Source organism: Zonotrichia albicollis, chromosome 3 (assembly GCF_047830755.1).
Source record: "Zonotrichia albicollis isolate bZonAlb1 chromosome 3, bZonAlb1.hap1, whole genome shotgun sequence".
Lineage (NCBI taxonomy): Eukaryota > Metazoa > Chordata > Aves > Passeriformes > Passerellidae > Zonotrichia > Zonotrichia albicollis.
In genome coordinates, this window is record NC_133821.1 from 39,291,907 (window position 1) to 39,312,009 (window position 20,103).

Consider the following 20,103-nt stretch of genomic DNA (forward strand, 5'->3'; position numbering starts at 1 on the left):
CTCTTTCTCTTGTTTTCTCTTGCTTTCTGTTGTGTATTCATTGGAGAAAATGTTAGCATTTTCTATTTTTTTAATTTTGAAGGTTGTTATTTAGTTTTTAAAAATTGCACTTTATAGCCTCACAAAATACTATCTCATCTCATAGAAATCTCATATACAGTCTTATATCTGCATAGGTTAATGAGATATAAAATTTCTTTCTTAATAAACTAAGAAGAATCTGGCAATAATGAGCTTCTACAATTAAATTATTTTTACTGCAACAAGTAATCTGAAATATTTGGTGGTGCTTTAAGCTGGATTGCCCCTCACACACATACTCTGTGCTCAGTTACATACTTCTGTTTTGGTCATATTTCCCAATATTTTTATCTAGTGTGGATGCAAAAATTAGTTCTACAATCTGAAGTTTAGAAAATGGAATCAGTATTAATATTGAAGGGACATTCCGTTGGCTTGTGGCATCCTCTTAGCAGCAGTGTAATTTAGAGGATGTCCTCAACAAGACTGGAGATAGAGGTCTCAGATCAAGTGACAAGGAATTCTTCATACCTCAGAGCTTTAAAACACAGGAGTCAGTGTTTGGTGAGGGTTTGAGAGAAAGAAAATTATAATGACTTACTGTTATGACTAGAGATGCCACAGAGTGCTGTGCAATGTAATGCAAAAATCGTAAAAAATGTTAAAAAAATTGAGTTTCAGTACTGGAAATGCAAACAGTGTTCTGTTTCCTGCAGGATGTCTCTGCAAGTGGCCACTGTTACTCTGAGTTACCAATGTGTGTCACAGTAGCAGTCAATTTGCTCTGTCCTGTAAAACAATGTACTGATGGAATAGTTACAGAGAAATGTAAAGCATTCCTTTCAGGTTACTAAATGACCTCAGCAAATAAATTAATTGCTCAGGTTCATACAAGAACACTGTTGCAGTACTGAAAAAATAACAGTGTTCTAGAGAGTTTTCAAACTCCCCTAACTATTTTCTTTCTTTATGTCATGACCATTCCCAAAAAAAAATCTGTTTGGCATCCTGGAATAAGATGGTGAAGGGACATTGGTCTGAAAGACATTGTATGTGCTGAAAAATGTCCTGCTTTACTTCTGACAAACAATTTGGAATGATCTTCACTGGACATTGCTCATAGTGCACACACTAAACTCTGCTTAAGCCATGGCTGCATTTGTTTCCTATCTAGAAACAGAAAGTGTTGTATTACCATGTTGTGTAGTCTTTTAAATGATCCATAAGCCAAATTTAAGTTAAAGTGCTATAGGCTAAATTCTCACTTCATTGTATGAATATAGCTGTATCTCAGATGCAGGACAGAGTATGATGGGTATCTTCAATTGCTTTTTTCCTTTTGTATTACTGTCTTATGCTTGTCTTTAGTACCTGCTTAATTCCCTAATGACAAAAAATAGTAAACACTTGAAATAAAAAAAAAACAGCATATAAAATAAATAAAAATTATCAAGAGGTACATGCATTTTGTTGAAAGTAATTTTCAGGTACAGATGAGTTTGATTCTTAAGCTGCTAGAATTCTAGTTGCTATGATGCCAGCTAGCTCCCTAGCTTCATGTGGAAAACATGATCATAAGCAAGGAAAACCCAGACTGAAAAATACTGATGTAATTCCACTTATTCTGAAATGTAAACTGTGTGACAATAATGCTTGTACAAATGGCTTTTGTTGTTAAGAATTCAAGAAAGAAGAAATGCTATTTCAGCTCTTAACAGTGTTCTGTGGTCTGCAAACTGAGACATCTATTTTTCTGTTTATCCAGTACTCCATCTAGGAGAGTCTGTGCAAAAGCAGAAATTATTTAAAACAATGTTATATAATTTGACATGGTCAGTAAATATGCCTTTAATCTAAACTGAGTCTAATGCCCAATACTCTTGTCTTCCTTGGGGGTAAAGCCTGAATGGAAAAATAAAGTCCTTCAAATGCACTAGGATTAACTGGGTTGGATACTGATGAACTAACATGAAAAAAAGTCTCCAGAGGAAAGTGACCTCCATGGACACCCCTTGGAGGGCTTCCCTCCAGCACTGAGATGTCTTTCTGTGAGCAAAAGTACCACGGCTGATCTCAGCTGCTTTGACAGTTGAACAGTAAGGGATGTCTGTCTGTCAGTCATGCAGGATCCAGAGCTGAAGGAAGGAAGTTTCAGTTGAGCTTCTGGAAGGGGGTTATGAAATATTTTGTTGCTGAATTGACTAAGCAGATTGTGAGATTTGTTGTAGAAGAATCATAGTAGCAAGGGAGGGAGAAGGTGATGCCATCAGAGCACAGTTGTTAGGGTGCAGAGGTGAGCACAGCTCAGGTTTAAATTGCAGATGGCTGCAGTCATCCAGCCTAAAGCAGTCAGAAGAGGCAGCTTCTGACAACCCGCCCTGTCTGGCAAACTGGGAGTAGCCAGAAGTACAAATATACTCTAATATGAAAACAATGACTAACACAGTGACCCAAGAAAATGTTAGGTTGTTTGGGGTTTTTTTCCATGTACTAGACCAATGTTCCATCTGGTAAACTATTCTTACCTTTATTACTGTCCTCCTTTGCTGCAAGACTGGGACTATCCTTAATAATGCTTTAGAAAAAAACCTTATAGATGTTGTAGGAAATGGACATTTCAAATCATGGTTATGCAATCAAATACGTGAGGAGAAGGATCATCCATCTGTAACACTTTAAATTCCAGAATTCTGAATCAAAGGGTTAGATTCTTGTGATCACTAGCTGGTACTCAGGCCTTCTCAGCTTTTTGAAGGACTGAACTCATAAATAGACAAATTTTTAACAACAGCCAGCCGAGGCAGCTGCTTTGTGCTGGTAGTAACTGAAGTACACCATTAGCTACGAAGTGCTGTTTTATGAGAAGATGGATAATTGGTTAGGACTCCTCTAGACCCACAACCAGGATCTTGATTTGGCTTCTACTTCTTTTTATCTCTTGCAAAAATACTTTCTGTAACATTGGTTAGTCTTTGACACTGCTCAGATACACAACTCACTCTTGGAATTGGGAACACATGCTATGTATGCTGAAGACAGGCTGAATGGTGACTCAGAAGCTTTGTTGGCTTTATAAATATGTTTTAAATGCTTGCATGGTATTAAGCAAATTAAACTATTTTTTTCTCTCAGTGTACCTCATCTCTTTTGTTCAGCTTGTGTAATGTAACAAAAAGGAATTTATATTACTTTGAATAAACAGCAAGCAGAATTGTTTTCAGCTAAAAAGATTAATGGAACTGAAATTACAAGCTTTTTAAGTTGCTATTAAAAAAACAATAGACCATAGCTTGACTCCTTAACTCAACTTGATCTGCTGTTGCTGGATAATGCAAACAAAAATGTTGAATTTCTAAACAGTACACTTAGTACTGAGAATTGCAGAAATTAGTAATGCTGCATTTATCATCGCTTTCTGTCCCATAGACACAGTTTGATATTTTTCCACCAAGGAAACTTGAGGTAAAAAATTCAAAATACAAACTGCAATTCAGAAGGACACCAGAATTAATGTCAATGCTTTCAATTCAAAGCTGAAAAATTCAGTACATGTCCAGATTTTAAAATCCCCAGAAGTTTCAGTGTCAGAGAAGCACAGGGTTTGTAAAAGGATGAAACTTGAATATTGCAACATGGATATTTGTAATAGAGAAGGAGAAAACTGCAGAACACTGTTCTTATTGTTTGCAAATACTATTAATACATTTTTACCATTATTTCTTATTTATTTTTTGTTGATTAATAATGCAAAGGGCTTCTCAAGAATAAAAGTGTTGTATTTAAATTACAGTAGAGCATTTGGTTGTCTAAAGATAGTCTATTTATCCTCTCACCTTTCTGTAAAGAAAACCCATTATTTTATCTTTTGTACAGGTTGGGAGTGATTCCTTTGGCAATGATTATGTTGCTAATTTGAAGAAGAATGGTATTTCTACAGGTAAAATTTTACTTTATTTTGTACTATTTTTGAATGTCAAAAACTGGTGGTGAAGGATTTATTAATTGTTTTACCTTATTAGATATGTTTTACCATTCAGAACTATGAATAACTGTTTTGATGCAGCTGGCAAGAATGAATGAATATGAGAGAGAATATGGGGACTCCTGAAATCAGCTGTACCACTAAAAATAAAATGTAGTGTTATTGCCAAATCTCAGATGATTGCATCATTGCAAGTCACCTGAAGATAGCTTGCTGTTATGCAATTGTTTAGTCTGGCATTAATTATAATAATGCCTAGTGAGAAATTTAAAAATTCATTCTGATTACTCATTCTCAACTTCACATTGTCAGAGGAGGGATGGAGTGGAAATTCAATGGTAAATGCAGTACATTTCACATTTGCTTTGTGAACCGACCCATGCAGCTGATGTTAGCACACATACACACAAAAATCAATGTAAAAAGGTTTTCAGAAAAATGGAAAATGAGGCATCCACAATATTCTATTATCTTTTACCTTTGTAAAACCAGTTCCCTCTCTACTGTGCTCTGTTTAACTATATGATCACTTTTTTGTCTACACCACCCTTGTCTCCTTTGGGGTGGACAAGGATGGACAGGTGTAGTCACTAAGTGACAATTCAATATTCTGTTTATCTCTTCTGTTTAATGTGCAGCCGCAAGCTTAATCTACTGCATTATTCAAGTCCTGCCTTAAAGACAAAACTATCAGTATTTTGCGGGCTTTTTTAATATGTTTATCAGTGTAGCATCTAAATATTTCTCAAATGTATATATAGGTTTATTCATTGTGTGTCTTTCAAATTAGGCAAGAAACCAAGCAAGGATGCCATGAAACCAGTGTCTGTTAGTGTACAATTCTGAATATCCCCAAAGCATGCCTACCTTGTGTCTTTGATGGTGTAAATGAAGCAATTATAATGCATAGCACTTAATGAAAATGCATATGCCGCAAAGAACCTTAATGTTTTCTGATTTAAATTATTGATCTTGCAATCTTAACATAAATTTTTAAATAGTCTTTATTGCAACAAATGAAAAGTGTAGGGAAAGTATTCAGAAATTCCATCATAGTGCAGTTCATTGATACCTAAGTAGATCAGTTGAAGGGCTGGAATGTTTAGGTCCAAGGTCCCAATTTCTGCTGATTGAGTTGAAAATATCTCAGAATTGTGTTTGATTATCACCTCCTCCATTGATCAGCCCTGGAGAAAAATAAGATATACTGCTGGTGAGGTTGATCCAGGATCCTCACTTGTATTCCAAGACCTGGAGGCAAGGGTGATTCAGTGTACTCAGAGGTTTTTTCTCAAGATGGTCTTATTTAAGTCATGGGCTTTTTGTCCTGGTTTCATCATTTTCTAGCATATCCCTATTGTTGTACATAAGGATACTGGGTACTGGATAAAAATCCTTGGGGTAATGCCAGTTCTGCCAGCTCTCATAACTTGGGTCCTTGTTTTATGTCTTCATGTTGCTCTTCTGTTTCCTAGCATATCAGCACACCCCTTTTCTTTCCAATTCCAATCTGTTTTGTAATTTTCCTCTTTCCCTGTGTTCTTGTCTTCCACAACAAACCAGATGCCAGTGCTGCTCAGACCATTTAGATCTTTATTGATCTGTTGTTCCTTTTCCCACATTTGAACTGGGCAAATTGCTGCTCATGCTGCAAGAGCATTGAGAGCACAGAAGACACACATTCTCTGCTTTCAGCTCCAGTGTGCAGAGACAGAATTCATGGTGAAAAGAAGCTGTAATTGCAAGGGAAGTCCTGCTCTGACCCTGGTAACTGAGCTAGACAAGGGTACCTGCAGGGCAAGTACCTGCAAGACTTCAGCAAAACCAGATGAGCATGATGTAAGGTGTTTTTTCTGCCTTCTTCAAATTGCAGCAGATTGTTAAACTGGCCACAAAGGCACATCTTGAGAAAGAAGCCCACTTTAGCCCAGCATTAAATCCATATTCTACAATGTTAGAACACCAGAGCTCCTTAAACAAAAGGTCCCCAGAATTTGTCTCAAATGGAATAGTAGATTTTTCTCAAATACAGTTTTTGGAGAAGAAAAAAGAAACCCTCAACTTTTTATCAGTTTTCTGCTACAGTGCTACTGGTTTCTACTACCAATTTCCTATCATTGGTTGGTATTTGACAAATTTGCTGTCAGCTGAAAACAGGTTCTTATAGTAGGAAACATGGAACAATCTTTCTAACAGACAGTGCTGCCAGCATGATATTAATTTCTCTAAGTAATAATCCAAAGAGGATGCTTGTAACCCCACCACTGCCTTTATAGCATTAGTTAATATTGCTGCTGAAATGCAAATCTACACAAAATGAGATGCTGGGTTGTTTTAGTATTTTTGTTTTTCTTTAGCCTTGACTCTATTGTTTCATTGGATAAAAGAAATATTTCCAAGTAGGAGTACAGTGCTTGAGAAGGCTGTATAAATAACATGCTTTCTCTAATGCAGAGATGTAGCCAAATTAAAGAATGTTGGACTCGTAGTTCGTTTTGTGGGTGTAAATTAACACTTTTTGTTGTTGTTAGCTTCTCTGGCATTGTTGCACATGAAAGAGTAATTAGCATTTTTAAATTGCTGGAGGTTATGGGTTCATTTTAGATTTAATTCAATTAAACTGCGTCACATGCTATTGGTTGAAAGTAATGTATTGAACTAGTGCATGCTCTAACTTTTCCCTTTCTTAGCATTTGTAGGTCAAACTACAGATGCTGCTACTGGAACTGCTTCAATAATTGTCAACAGTGAAGGTACATATTTCTGCTCTGAATTGTCCTCTTTGTTCTGCCTTTTCAGCCATAAAAGAAACCTTTGACTTGTCACTGTTAATTGTGGATTTTTTTTTCCTACATTTTTCTTTTTTTTCCAAGATTTTATTCACACTTTATTGCACTTCTGTTTATTGCAGGCAGAGTAGAATTTGGTGCCTAAAAGCAGCAGAATCAGATGCTTAAATTAGCAGTGTGATAGCCATATTTTGATCAGCCAGCTGAGCTATCTAGTTTTACATTCCTGAGCATGCAGTGTATTAGAAGGTTAAAGGTCTCCTTTTCCACTACAAATTACCCAGTACTTTTACTGTAGAATTATTAAGGTTGCAAAAGACCTTTAAGATTATGGAGTCCAACCATTAACCAGCAGTGCCAAGTCTGCCACTAAACCTAAGTGCCGCATCTATGTGTCTTTTCACTACCTCTAGGGTTGGTAGCTCAGCTGCTTCCCTGTGCATCCTATTCCAGTGCTTGACAACCCTTTTAGTGAAGAAATTTTTTCTAATATTCAATCTAAGTCTCCCCGGTATAACTTGAGGCCATTTCCTCTGGTCCTATGAGGGAAAGGTTTGCCTCCTCAGGACACCTGGTGAGTGTCTGCTCTCAAACAGGAAAAGGACTTGTCTTCAGTATAAGCAGAAATATTTCTGTTAATCTTGTAATTCTACCACAAATCTTGATTCCAAGTTGCATCTGCAGTGATGAAATGGCATTTTTTTCCATGCTAGTTTTCCTTAGCCTATGCCTTTGCTCTTATATTGCAGAGGAAGAAATAAAGATTTGGCTTGTTTTCATATTTTTTGTTAAGACTGCTAAACTATCCTCAGAAAACTTTATATCTTTTCCTCAAGCATAATTTAATCAGCCAGCTGATCAACCTAGTTTTATATTGTCCTGAACACACAGTATATTAGAAGGTTAAAGTTCTCCTTTCCTACTATGACTTATCCATCACTTTTACTATAAAATCATAGGTAGGAAAAGACCTTTAAGATCACTGTGTCCAACCATTAACCCAGCAGTGCCAAGTCCCCCCCTAAACCACCTACCTAAGTGCCACATCTACATGTCTTTTCAAGCTATTTCCTCAAGCAATTGAGAGCCCTTAAAAAAAGTGTGTCTGGATCGAAATATAGAGTTTAGGACTGATAATGTTTATGCAAACATAACAAATTAAGTGTGATTGGATTAGTTCACTTCTGGAGTTGCTAAGAGGCTTCATTTGAACAGTTACCACAGCTTAGCTGACACATCAACTTACCAAGCTTCTGTTTAACCTGATGGTTGTACATTGGGCTACAGCTCAAAATGGGAAAGGAAACATAGCTATTTACTCACGCAGCAAAACCGGGAAGGAACTGTGACTAAAGGCAAGCCTACACAGGAATATTCAGGAAAATTAGGCAAATAAGTTGGAGATGTGAGTTTAATTTTCCCTAAGTAAGATTAATCCAAGCCTTGCATGACAGCTCTAAGTCAGAAATAAGGTAAATAACACTAATACAGTGGATAACCTGGATACTGCCTGTTAACTTCCACCTCCTTTTCTGGGTTTGGATCAGCAGGTAGATTACACAGCAACTCTTGACACTTCTTATGCTGCCTACAGTCACTATGGCCATTGTAAACAGGAGGAACAGTGGGAATTCTAGTAGTGTTCCTGGGCCTCACTGTTTTGTACATGTCTTGCACTAGGCTTGCTGTCCAGACTAGTAGAATAAGAACCAGTCTTATAATTTCCCAATTCATATGCATGGCCAGCTGAGATAAAAACAGTCTAAACTTGAATGAACAGAGGATGACTTGTTAAAATTTTACCACCAATAATTTTTCCAAAGGATAAGGAAGAAAACAATCTTGTGGATGTAAAACCTTTATTAGCACCAGGAAAGGGACGTGGATGTTTGGGGCCATGAGGTTCACAGTGGGCTATCTTACATGTTAATGTCATTGTGAAGGGTATATGACAGTCTTGTGATTCACATAGTGACATGAATAATGCATAAAGTCATGTAGTTTGTGCCTCTGAGTAACTGAAAAATCATATGCTAAGTTAGCACTGGCCTCAAATTTAATTTAAAATGTAGTAGAAGAGCAAACCTGGTCAGAACTATGCTCTAAAGCAAACAGATGCACAGAATTGGTAATGGTTCTCGTTGTTACTTCTCTCAAAAACCATCTGGCGCCTGAATTGAGTAAATTGCAGTAAAATAGCAGTACTTATGTACTTTGCTGTTGCAAGAGACATTTTCTTTTTTTTTTTTTTTTCTGTAGAAACCTGGCTGATTTGACCTAAGCAGGCTTTACAGCAGTTTTCAAAGGGCTTGTCTACACATGCATGTTTTACTGCAGTGGCTGTGCTGGCATAGCTGAAACACCACAGCACTCAATGGACTGATGTAAAGTACTTTCTGCTAGTTCAAATTGTACCTGAAAGGGAAGCATTTGAAGTTGGGGTTGGTGATGCTGTTTTGTGTTAAGATGAGGGACAAATAAAAACCATAGCTATCATCTCTTTAAATTGACAAGCTTTTGCTGCTGTATTGTTACACACCTAACCTACCCTTCTTACCAATTCTTTACATGTACTGATACTTGGGAAAAATACCAACCCAAACCAGCTGAGAAAAATCACAGGAAGAAGTAGGACATATAAAAGTAGAGGGTATATGATGCTCTTATGTATGAGTGAAGGCAGAGCAAAGAAAAGCTGTAGAGATCAGAGTCAGATGAGGCTCTGAAGGAAATCTTCCCTGGCGTTACCTCTGTCTGTCTAACTGGCACTGCAGAATTTCTTGGAAGTTTTTGGCTGATTACTGAATTGCACAGGTATAACTCACCCACTATTGTAATTGGCAAAGTGCTAAAAATTGGAAAATATCAGGCACATTTGATAATCTCAAAGTTGATTATATTCTGGGACAATACAGTATAGTTTCAATAAAAGATAGAGAAATTCAATCTCTATTTTAATGCAGAATGGTAGAGAGGTGTTTAACAAGTTTATAGAGCTGCACTGAAAAATGTGCAGCCCACAGATTCTGCAAAGACCTCTGGGCTGGTCTCAGAAAGCTGTGCAGAAATATTTCTGGGATCTTGTGTTCCTTTCAGTTGTTCTCTTTTATGCTGCTGCCTTTTCAGAAAGTTTTGATTTGACTAAACACAAGTATACCAGGATCTTGTATATCCAAATCTGTACTTTCTCTCTTAAGGATAAAAGCAGATACATCCAGCTGCTTTTCTTAACATTTTCTTTGAGGTACATCACAGACCCAAGGTTTTGTTTCCCCTTTCAGTCTGCCCTCTTGCCACTAGCTCTGTCACTTAGCACACCTTCTGCTAGCAATGTGATATTGGATGGTAAGAGCTCCATAAAGTGATGATGTACTTTTACACAAACATGTAGTGAGGGAAAAACCCTCTTTGTGGATAATTTTTTACATGATTACCTCTGAAGGTTATTGCAGCTTTGTCCATATCTGGTACTGACTGCTGATGGAACCATTATGTTGGCCTAACTGGACTAGAGGTTTGAACAAGTCTGACAACATTCATATTCATATTCCTAGCAAAAATTCAGTGGAGGCATAACAGAGTTTGGCAAGTCATGATTAAAATTCTCATGATTATTGCAAGTTAGGACTTGGAGCTCACCTACACAGAACACTGCATGATAACCCCCACTTGGGACAGGCATTGTGCTGACTTTATCATAAAGTTATTAATCATTCATGAACAATGGATAGACATTATTTTGTAAGTTGAGTGTACCTTCGGTACCAAAGCACTACTAGTAAAAAAAACATTCAAAATATATATTTAGGTAAGGCTAAGTAAATAAGGCAAACTTAGAGTACATATGCCAACTTGTTTTTATTATAATTTCCACAGAGGAAAATCTTTGGTGTGAACCTTCAGGTTTATGAAGAAATGTCACCTGAATTTTAAAGACTTTCTACATATTGACTTTCTTTATTAACTTGATTATTTATGTGCGAGACTCTTCAATATTTCTTTTAAATCGTTGCCTAGAAATTATGATACCATAACACACCCCAAACCCGCCCTCATATTCATGAACTATGTGACTTGGCAACACATGTTTTTCTTGTAACATTATTTTCTGATCACAAATATAATTTTCTTCTGTGTGAATTATTAAGCACAAGCTCTGCAGCCATTGTTACAATCACACTGTTTGATCTGTTTGATATTTTGATTCATTCTAAGCACTACTGATGGTTTTTAGGCTTGTCATCCAGTTTTAAAGATATTTATTGCACTGTGGTGTTTACTGATTTGACCTTTGATTTTTCCACTGGCACTTCTCATCTGATGTCATCTATAAGATGACCCATGTAAAAAAAGGTCTGGCTTGAGTTATCCATCTTTCTAAGAACTGGCAATAGTAATTTTGGAAGCCCAACTTAGAACAGTTTTTATGTATGCAGCATTTATCCTGACTGGACCCAGTCCCCATCTGGTGTAAGCCTGTGCAAGCTTATCGGTTTCATTTAGCTGTTACAGCTTATAGCAAGTGTGAAAGTGGCCCTTAATATTCTAGCTGATGTCTGCAAAACTCAAAGTTATATAGATGTTCCCATCAAAACTGATATTTTTAGTCTAAGAAAAGAGATTTTAGAATTAACAGTAATGCAGTAAATACATTATTCTCATTCTTGGTGTGGGTAATGTTTTACCTCACTGGAGTAGTTTTAGAAGTTAGGTCTACAGTTTAAGGCTTCACCCAGGGTTAACAGAGATACACAGACTTTTCTGGACAATAGTTTATCTCCTCCTCAAACAGACATATAAGATATATAAGACTAAAAAAACCTCTGAAAATATTTGTCTCTTCTCCTTGTTGAAGGAACATAGAAAAACAGTTTTTCAAAATTAGTTTTCTTAGAGTTTTCTAGTGTGTAGGATTTTTTTTTAACTTAAAAAATTATTTTATGTTGGACAAGATGAATCTCACCCCTCTTTGCCATCTGTCTTTAACTCTGTTGTCCCTGATGCTGAATTCCCATCTGATTTCCCTGGCAAGAAATAATTTCTTTCAACAAAATGGTTGCTGTTAATGCAAAATTTTGTATTAATTGTGAGTGCATGGGTCCAGATTCTGCCTTCATGCGCCCCAGTGCAAGTTTGTGGTGATTGCTATCATTCAGTAAGTCTGGTATACATAGCTAAGAACAGAATGGGGTGAGGGGGGTTTTCCTCCAGCTTGGGTTTAGTCTGTCTGGACTGTTGCACCACAGTAGGCACTGCATCTCCCTGGCAGGTTTGAAAGCAGTCTCTAAGTCTCTGACCTTTTGTAGTTAGGAAGAAAATCTTCAGACTATGATCCAGTGTAGCACAGTCTACCTTGAATTTGTATATATGGGTTTGAGCAAACAGCCCCCCTTACTGCCTTGGGCCATTAGCTCCAAAGTCTGATAATAATTTACATGCCAGTACAGCTAAATAGTTCAGCAGGATAATGCAGCAAGACATGTGAATAGAGTCTGAGACTCTAGGAAGCACAGAGGCCAGGCAGAAATGAAAGAGATTCTTGTTCCACCGATTCTGTCTTTTACTGCTTGCACTGCTGCACCCTAAAGCTATCAAAATATACGCTCGGCAAAATAGGCACAATTTGCCTTAGAATATTTCCCCAACAGGATTCAGATATCTTTGGTAACATTTACGTGTTGCAGAAGGTTTTTTGTTTTGTTTGCTTTTGTTTTTTATCCAAGATGCCCATCATTGTCTGTTGAAAAGCAGGGCGTTGGCTTTTAAGTGCTGAGGTTTTGCTTTTCATATGCAGCTGTTCTGTACCAAACCATTGACAGCAGAATAGCTTTGGAAAGCTTGGGTCCCTCCCTCTGAGATCACTATATTATTCTTTCCATTGTCCTGCTTTCTTTTTGGAATGTATTTAGGGAGAGAAGCTTTGCACGTTCTTAGTCAAAGGACTTTGAAGTCACATTCAACAAAAATAATGTATTAAAAACATAAATATTTATTTGCAGAGTAATTCAGTTCATTACAGAATTGGTAGCCTTTAATGATTGGCAGTCCTTAAAGGAATCTTCAGCGGGGGCGGGCTGAGCCTGTAAATCAAGGAACAACTGACTTATTGAAGTTAATACCTGAGTGATTAATAATAAATTTTAATTGGAAGGCACCCATGCCTGAAGGTCTCTAAGTGTTGTAATAGAGGTTAAAAAAAAAAAAAAAGAAATTGCAATAAAAGAAGGTGATTTGTGTGTCTGAAGAAAAACAAAAGAATATTTGGAACCTACGTAAATGAACCTCACCTAACTGTAAAACAAACTACAAGAATAAAAAGGATCTTAGATGTGCTTTGAGACATTGCCATGCTTCCACACGCACAGCTTTGTTTAGATTATTCTTCTGGCCACCTGTAAGAGCAGAAGCAGCTGTTGCCCACCTTTTTTACTCACTTCTGATAAAACTTTCCTAAGACACAGGCATCACCTTTCTGGGCTTTGGTGACATGCTGGTTCTGGTTTTCATGATGATGAGGAACACTAACTTGAAATATTTCAGGTAAATGGTGTAAGCCTGCTTCTCTGAAATCTAAAGAACATGCATAATTTTCTTAGCTGTGTGAAATACTTTTTGTTCCCAGCTGATGGGAAAATTAAAATTTTTATACCATTTTTGGCATATGAATTCAGTAATCACATTGATGCTTTTCTCTTCCAAATGCTACTGGAATATTTTAGGAAGATGCAAATATCACCCTCAGCGTGTATCCACCATCTCCACTGTGACTAGTGCAGTGCTTCTTTAGAGTTCACAGAAGACACCAAAATAAGACTGTGGATTGCCCATGTATGATCTTTCCCAAAGGAATTTATATTGTGTTTATTGTGCAGTATTAGTTCATTAGTACATCAGTCTTTTTTATTATTCTCTGAAATATTTGTGTATTTGAAAATGTCAGCAATGCATACAATTTTAATGGGTTTTTTTGGGAAGTAAATTGAAATACTCATCTGAAATGTATTGTAAAAAGTGAAAGGAATTGTTTTACGTACTTTATTGTCAAAGTTAAAGTAAAAAACACAATATCTTCTCTTTAGGACAGAATGTTATTGTCATAGTCCCGGGAGCCAACCTGCTTTTAAATTTTGAAGACCTGAAGAGGGCTTCTGATGTCATCTGTAAGGCCAAAGTGGTTGTTTGCCAGCTAGAAATAACCCCTGCTGTTTCTCTTGAAGCTCTGAAAATGGCACGTGCCAGTGGAGGTAATTTAACATGAGCCATTCTTTCTCTTTCATTTGTGCTACATGAAAAATACTCTTTATCATGCTTTCTAAATAAAGATCCTGTAGTCTGTTCTGGTTTCTGTCATATTAGTTTTATTTAGAATTGAAACAATAGCCAACAAATTCATGCTATGCTAATGAGAACTGAATTCGCTTAAAAAAATGTGTTAACCTTGGATAGCAAATTAACTCCTACCTTTATAATCTCCCTGTATATGTCTGGTGCTGCCTTTCCTCCTGTTTTCATGCTGTGACTAAGTACAGTATAATGTTGGTAGGTCAGGCACTATGGGCCTGACTCTGCTATGATTCCAGAGCAGAACAGGCGTAATGAATGTAAGTCAGTAAAGTTCCCCACACAGGAAAGTGAATAAAATGACTTCAAAACCAGACTTATGCCCTTGTTCTGCCAGCATAGAGTAGGTATGGCTGTGGTTTTTTGTATAGTAGTTGACATCCTTAAAATTAAAAAAAAAAAGCTTTTGTTTCCTAACCAAAACTCTTGTGTGACCGGGCATGATGCCATGGCATAGACACAGTCATGGTCTGTGAAATTATTAGAAAATTCTTACTGTACTATACTTTTAAATGTAGGGCATTGTTCCTGCAGCGTAGCATATATGTAGATGAAAGCTGATATTTTGCTTGAACAGGATGGGGTTTCATTACCAACATAATGTTTTTGTTGTTTAAGTGCCTGTAATGCTTTCAGTTACTCAAGCACAATTACTACAGTATTTGAACACTAAGTAAATAATTATGCAAGAGAGGCATCTATATGAGATTTAAAAAATGTTTTCTCCTTCTATCCAGAAGATTGGGCTGGGAGAAGACAGCTCATAGCATAGTCAGTCATGCAGCAGATCAGGGATGCAACTGGAATCAGACTGCAACTGGCATACTGGAATTATAGGCTCTTCAATTCACCTTCTGCACCATGACCTGTTGTGCACCTGTTGCACTATACTTTTGTCATTACCTTTTATGAAAATGGCTAACAGCATTTTAATCTAATGGTTAATGGACTCTAGTTGAATCATTAATCAATATCCATGACTTATCTTGTCCATTTCTAACTCTATGAACAGTTTTGGCAAGATGCTTCACACTTTTGTCACCCTCCTATGGCAAGATGCCAGCCTGTGACAGAAGAAAAGACAAGATTTTAAAAAGCAATTGAGAAAAATTCAAACCTGATACGCAGAACAGACACTCAATCACTTAGCAACTGTAGACAGCACAATATATCAAGAAAAGATAGTAGTTAACTGTGGGCCAGCTGTAGTTCTATGCTGTCAGTGTGTTATCATTGTGCAGCTCTTCTGTCAGGGAAGTTTGGTTGCTTCTGCTTTAAAACAATAGGCTACACATGTTCAAATGTCATGTGCCATCAAATCTAAGTAAACAGCTGAGTTTGTAGCATTGTAAAAACCTATCTGTAGCCAACAGTAAATTGTTAATGCAATTTCTCTTCTTTTAGCTTGCAATACCCTCATGTATTATGTAGCACTTCATGTTAGAATGTTCACTTGACTATTTTTGTGTAAAACAGATGCATACCCAAATGCCTCAAACCTCTGTTTCGATGAGGGTTTTTTGCTTGTTTTTCTTCATTCTTACTGAAAGAAATAAACAAAAGAGAGAAAGAATATGGAGACACAAGCAAGAACTCTTTGCTTCTCTTCAGTGAAGGTCATCTGGATCTGTAAGCTGGAGAGGGGCATCTCATCATGTTATGTACATGTCATGATATCTTTCATTGTGGCACTGATAGGAAGGAAGGAAGGAAGGAAGGAAGGAAGGAAGGAAGGAAGGAAGGAAGGAAGGAAATGTTGTGAATAACTATATAAAGTGGGTATAAATTGTAGTGGAAATCTGACTGAACAAATAAAGTTTTGTAGTGGTCAATGGTGAGAAGCTGCTGCTGCCTCCAAAAGTCTGGTTTTGGACTTCTCTAATGATAGACTCCATAAAAGATGGCTGATAATGCCCAGCATATTAATACTGTAGTGAAAAATGATCTGGAAGTCCCTCAGTTAAAGGTTCCATGTCACTTGCAAGAAACAGATCTATTTTTCAGATGCTTCAAGCTTTTAATCTTGGGCTACAATTTTTCATAACAGCTGTTTGTCTGTGGTTAAACTCTTCGTGATTTCTGCCAAAGCACTGTGGTTGCAGAAACCAGGCAATGGAAAATGCCTCCCACCCTACCCTAGCTTTTGAATCATGAATACCAGCTACCCTAAAATTTACTTTAGACTTGATAGCAAGGCAGCTTTCTTTTAAAGATAAGCCTCCACAATGCTATGGAAACCTGCCTGATTTTAACTGTATTTTCAACTTTTGGAAAATAAGTACCTTTCACACAGACATCAGAAAATTGTTAAGAGCTTCACAGCTACCTTCCCCTGAGCATCAGTCCATACAGGCACTTGTCCTTTTGGGCAGCATGAGTTCCAGTGTAATTCCTGAATCTGGTTTTAGGCAACTTCTTTTATACTGTTAAGGATCTTTTGTATGCCCAGGAAGCACAGAGCAGCAGCTTCCTCAATTTCAATACAGAAGACAAAAAGCTAGATGGAAATGCTGGTGATGGAGAGTTGATTTCAGGCAAAGGAAATATAGGAGAGATTTACTTGATTTTTGAGGGTGAGAGAGGAAGAACGAAAGGAGAAGGTGAAAGAGGAACACAATTGTAACAGAGATTAGGACTTGTTGAATAGAGATTGGAAAATGGAGGTAGAGTCAGGGAGAAGGCTGTGGGCACTGGAAGTGGGAACAGGAATTGTGGGCCATAAAGAGAGCAGATGTGGTGAAAGTTGAGTGAAAGAGGTTATAATTGCATAGTTCCTATGCAAGGAGGCATAAAGAATAAAAACCCATTGAGGAGAATGGATCTTGGCAAAGGGAGAGAAGTGACAAGCTCGAGGAGTAGTCCTATAGGAATCTCATAAAAACAAAGCCAAGTACAAGTTGCTGCACCTGAATGGAGCAGCCCTGGTATCAACACAGGCTGGGGGATGATCAAGAGCAGCCCTGGGGACAAGGCCTTGGGGGTGCTGCTGGGTGAGAGGCTGGACATGAGATGGAAATGTGCACTCCCAGCCCAGAAAGCCAAACCTGTCCTGGGCTGCAGCCAAAGCAGCGTGGGCAGCAGGGCAGGGAGGGGATTCTGCCCCTCTGCTCTGCTGGGACCCACCTGGAACCCTGCATCCAGCTCAGGAGAGACATGGACCTGCTGGAGAGAGCCCAGAGGAGGCCACCAAGATGATCACAAGGATGGAGCACCTCTCCTGTGAGGAAAGGCAGTTTGTTCAGCCTTGAGAAGTCTTAGTGGTGACCTAATTGCAACTTTCCAGTAGCTGAAGGGAGCCTATAAGAAAGATGGAGACAAACTTTTTACAAAGCATGCATGAACAGAACAAGGGGCAATGGTCATCCAACCCAGGCCATTCTATGATTCTGTGATTCTGTGAAAGAATTTCAACAGAAAATAAGTTCCTCAGGATGACCAAACAGATTATCCTGTTCAAAAGCCATGCTCTTCTTCAAAACCTGAAAGGGGATCTTAGGGTTCCTCTATCTCCCCCATGCTCAGCAGATAGTAAATATGGGAGAAAACTAATAGTAGTATATTACGTTGTGCTCATGATCAGTCTGTATTACCTAAAACCCAAGTTGGAACACTTCCAGTGCTGCTCCTGACCCAGGCACATGTCAGTATCATACCACATGACAGTTTGTGCTGGTTTTTGTTTTACCTAGGGAAGTATACCTTAAAGTTTTATGTTTAAGATGACTTCATTAGTGTTGCAGTTAAGAAAATAGGAAATGCAAGAGTTAAGGTTGCCTGTGAAACCTTAATTTGTCTCCTTTCTGCATATGTATTATGTTGCAGTCTTTAATTATGTGATCACATGCTGTTTTTCAGTGGTATGTGATCATATAATTAAAGAGTTTATTATAATACATACTGTATTGTAATAATTTAGGGGAGCCACATTAAGATTTCATTGGAATTCCTATTCCTGGCATTTTCTGACTTCTGAGTAAACGTCTTTGTCACTTTAATACTGTTTTTAATGAGGCAGGTAGAGAGGCATGATAAAGTTATGTAGTCAAAGGCTAAAACTTTCTAAGTGTCCATCACTAAACTTCTTGGTACTCAGATTTCAGAAGTGCATCTTTCTGTGCATCTTTGTCTGTTGGGGCATTAGCTGGGATTCAGAGATGTTCAGGGTGCCTGAACATGCTATACATGCTATAGCTTACAGTCTAAATATGTGTTAGGACTGAACATTTAGGCATCCAGATTGGAAGATTTGATCACTGACTATAAGGAATATTTCTGAACTAAGAGTGTGCTTTATTTAAAAATTATGGCCTTGTGGTTAAAACTCCAGTATTAATCATGGAATTGGCAAAGTGAAAAACCCAGGCTGCAGACTTGCTATGTTAATAATAAGTAAGTCACTTACACTGTCCTCATGACAAACCTTTGCTGCTGCTACTTGGGGCCTTAGGCTACTACAGTTTAAAGTTAGGGTAACTAACATATTCTACCACATGTTAAGTTTAGGTCTAGCTCTGCCAGATAGCATACTAAAAATATGCAGTGCCTTGTCTACACTACAGTTTTATAATGTGGCATTTTGAACAAGTTAGGTAACACATTCAGAAGCATATTTAACTCCTTGTCTGGACATGCCCTTCATTACTCCATAACTCGTGATTCTTCATGTACAGAACTCAGATAACGACACTGAAAAATTCTAGAACTAAATCAGTTCTTGTAAAACTTATTAATATCATGGAAGAAGCATCATCAGTTAAACAAATTGCATTAATGTCTAAGCATTTTCTCTCTTTATTTTTAATTTAATAATTTCTTGGGGTTTTTTTTCTGTAACTTTTCTGTCATGTTCCCATCATGACAGGTGCCTGCACATGGATTAGAATGGAACTCTAATATAATAAGCAAAACTTTTAGTATTTGTTTAAGAGTATGCAGAAAGTGAGAGTAATTTGTGTGTTAATAATAAATATTGGGGTCTGTGATTGAAACACAATGGTCTTTCAAGTGACAGTTTATGAATCTAAAACACTCTAGATTTAGATTTTCTTTTTCTTTCTTTTTTTTCCAGTAAAGACTTTGTTTAATCCAGCTCCAGCCCTTGCTGACCTAGATCCACAGTTTTATACCTATTCTGATATCTTCTGCTGCAATGAAACTGAGGTAATTGTCATATATCATGTTAAAGAAGGGGTCTTAAGCAGGAAAATTTCAGCATAGTCTCCTCAGAAATACAGCATAGGGAGCAGGGAAATTGAGCCATGCTCCTCTTACCTGATCTAACCAGCAAAGAGGAGTATTCGAAGATAACTTTATCTTGCACTTGAAATTAAATTAGCTGTTTGCAGCAGGAAAGTTGGGTCCAGCCTTCCTTACAAGTAGATCAGCAAAATGCATCCATAAGAGGACACTTGTTAAATGTTATCACTGAGTGGTAAATATTAAAATAGTTCCTTGTCCTTGGTCTGTGGTCCCTTGATATGCTTAGCAGGAATGAATTAGCCATAGTGTTCTGACAGTTTTAAACTCTGTTGCCAGGAGGTGATGCACGCTTGCTGCACTTGATGGTAAATAGTAGCTTCATATGCCTCTTCCTGTCAGATCTGTTTTCAGTGAATCTTCTCTGGCCTTCAACCTATATTTTGCTTTTTTCATTTTTTTCCCCTCTCCTTTTCCTCTCTTTTCTAATTCAAGTGTTATTTCTCCCAAAGGAAATTGGTTTTGTCACAAGAGACAATTTAACCTCATCCCATACGAGCTTTGTTTAAATTTGCTACTTATTAACATTAGGCATGCTGTGTTCCTTCCCCTCACCCTCTCTTTATATAAACAGGAATGTGGGAGAAGTAACCTATTGGATAAGAGCCATGTCTTGATCAGAATTAAAGTTATTCCTAAGAAACATGAATTCTGCAATGAACATGATCCCTTTGGGTGGGGAGAAGGGGGAAGAGCTAAGAGAGAGCGTGGCCC

The 20,103-nt window shown here is 37.5% G+C and overlaps 1 protein-coding gene across 1 annotated transcript in view; it reads left to right on the top strand.

Annotated features, from left to right (window-relative positions):
- RBKS (ribokinase) overlaps window positions 1-20,103 on the top strand; it is a 71,926-nt gene that overhangs the window by 21,204 nt on the left and 30,619 nt on the right. The window contains exons 3-6 of the mRNA XM_005483100.4: window positions 3,895-3,958; window positions 6,694-6,756; window positions 13,872-14,036; window positions 19,202-19,293. Of these exons, the coding sequence (XP_005483157.1) occupies window positions 3,895-3,958; window positions 6,694-6,756; window positions 13,872-14,036; window positions 19,202-19,293 (384 nt within the window). The remainder of the gene's footprint in view (window positions 1-3,894; window positions 3,959-6,693; window positions 6,757-13,871; window positions 14,037-19,201; window positions 19,294-20,103) is intronic.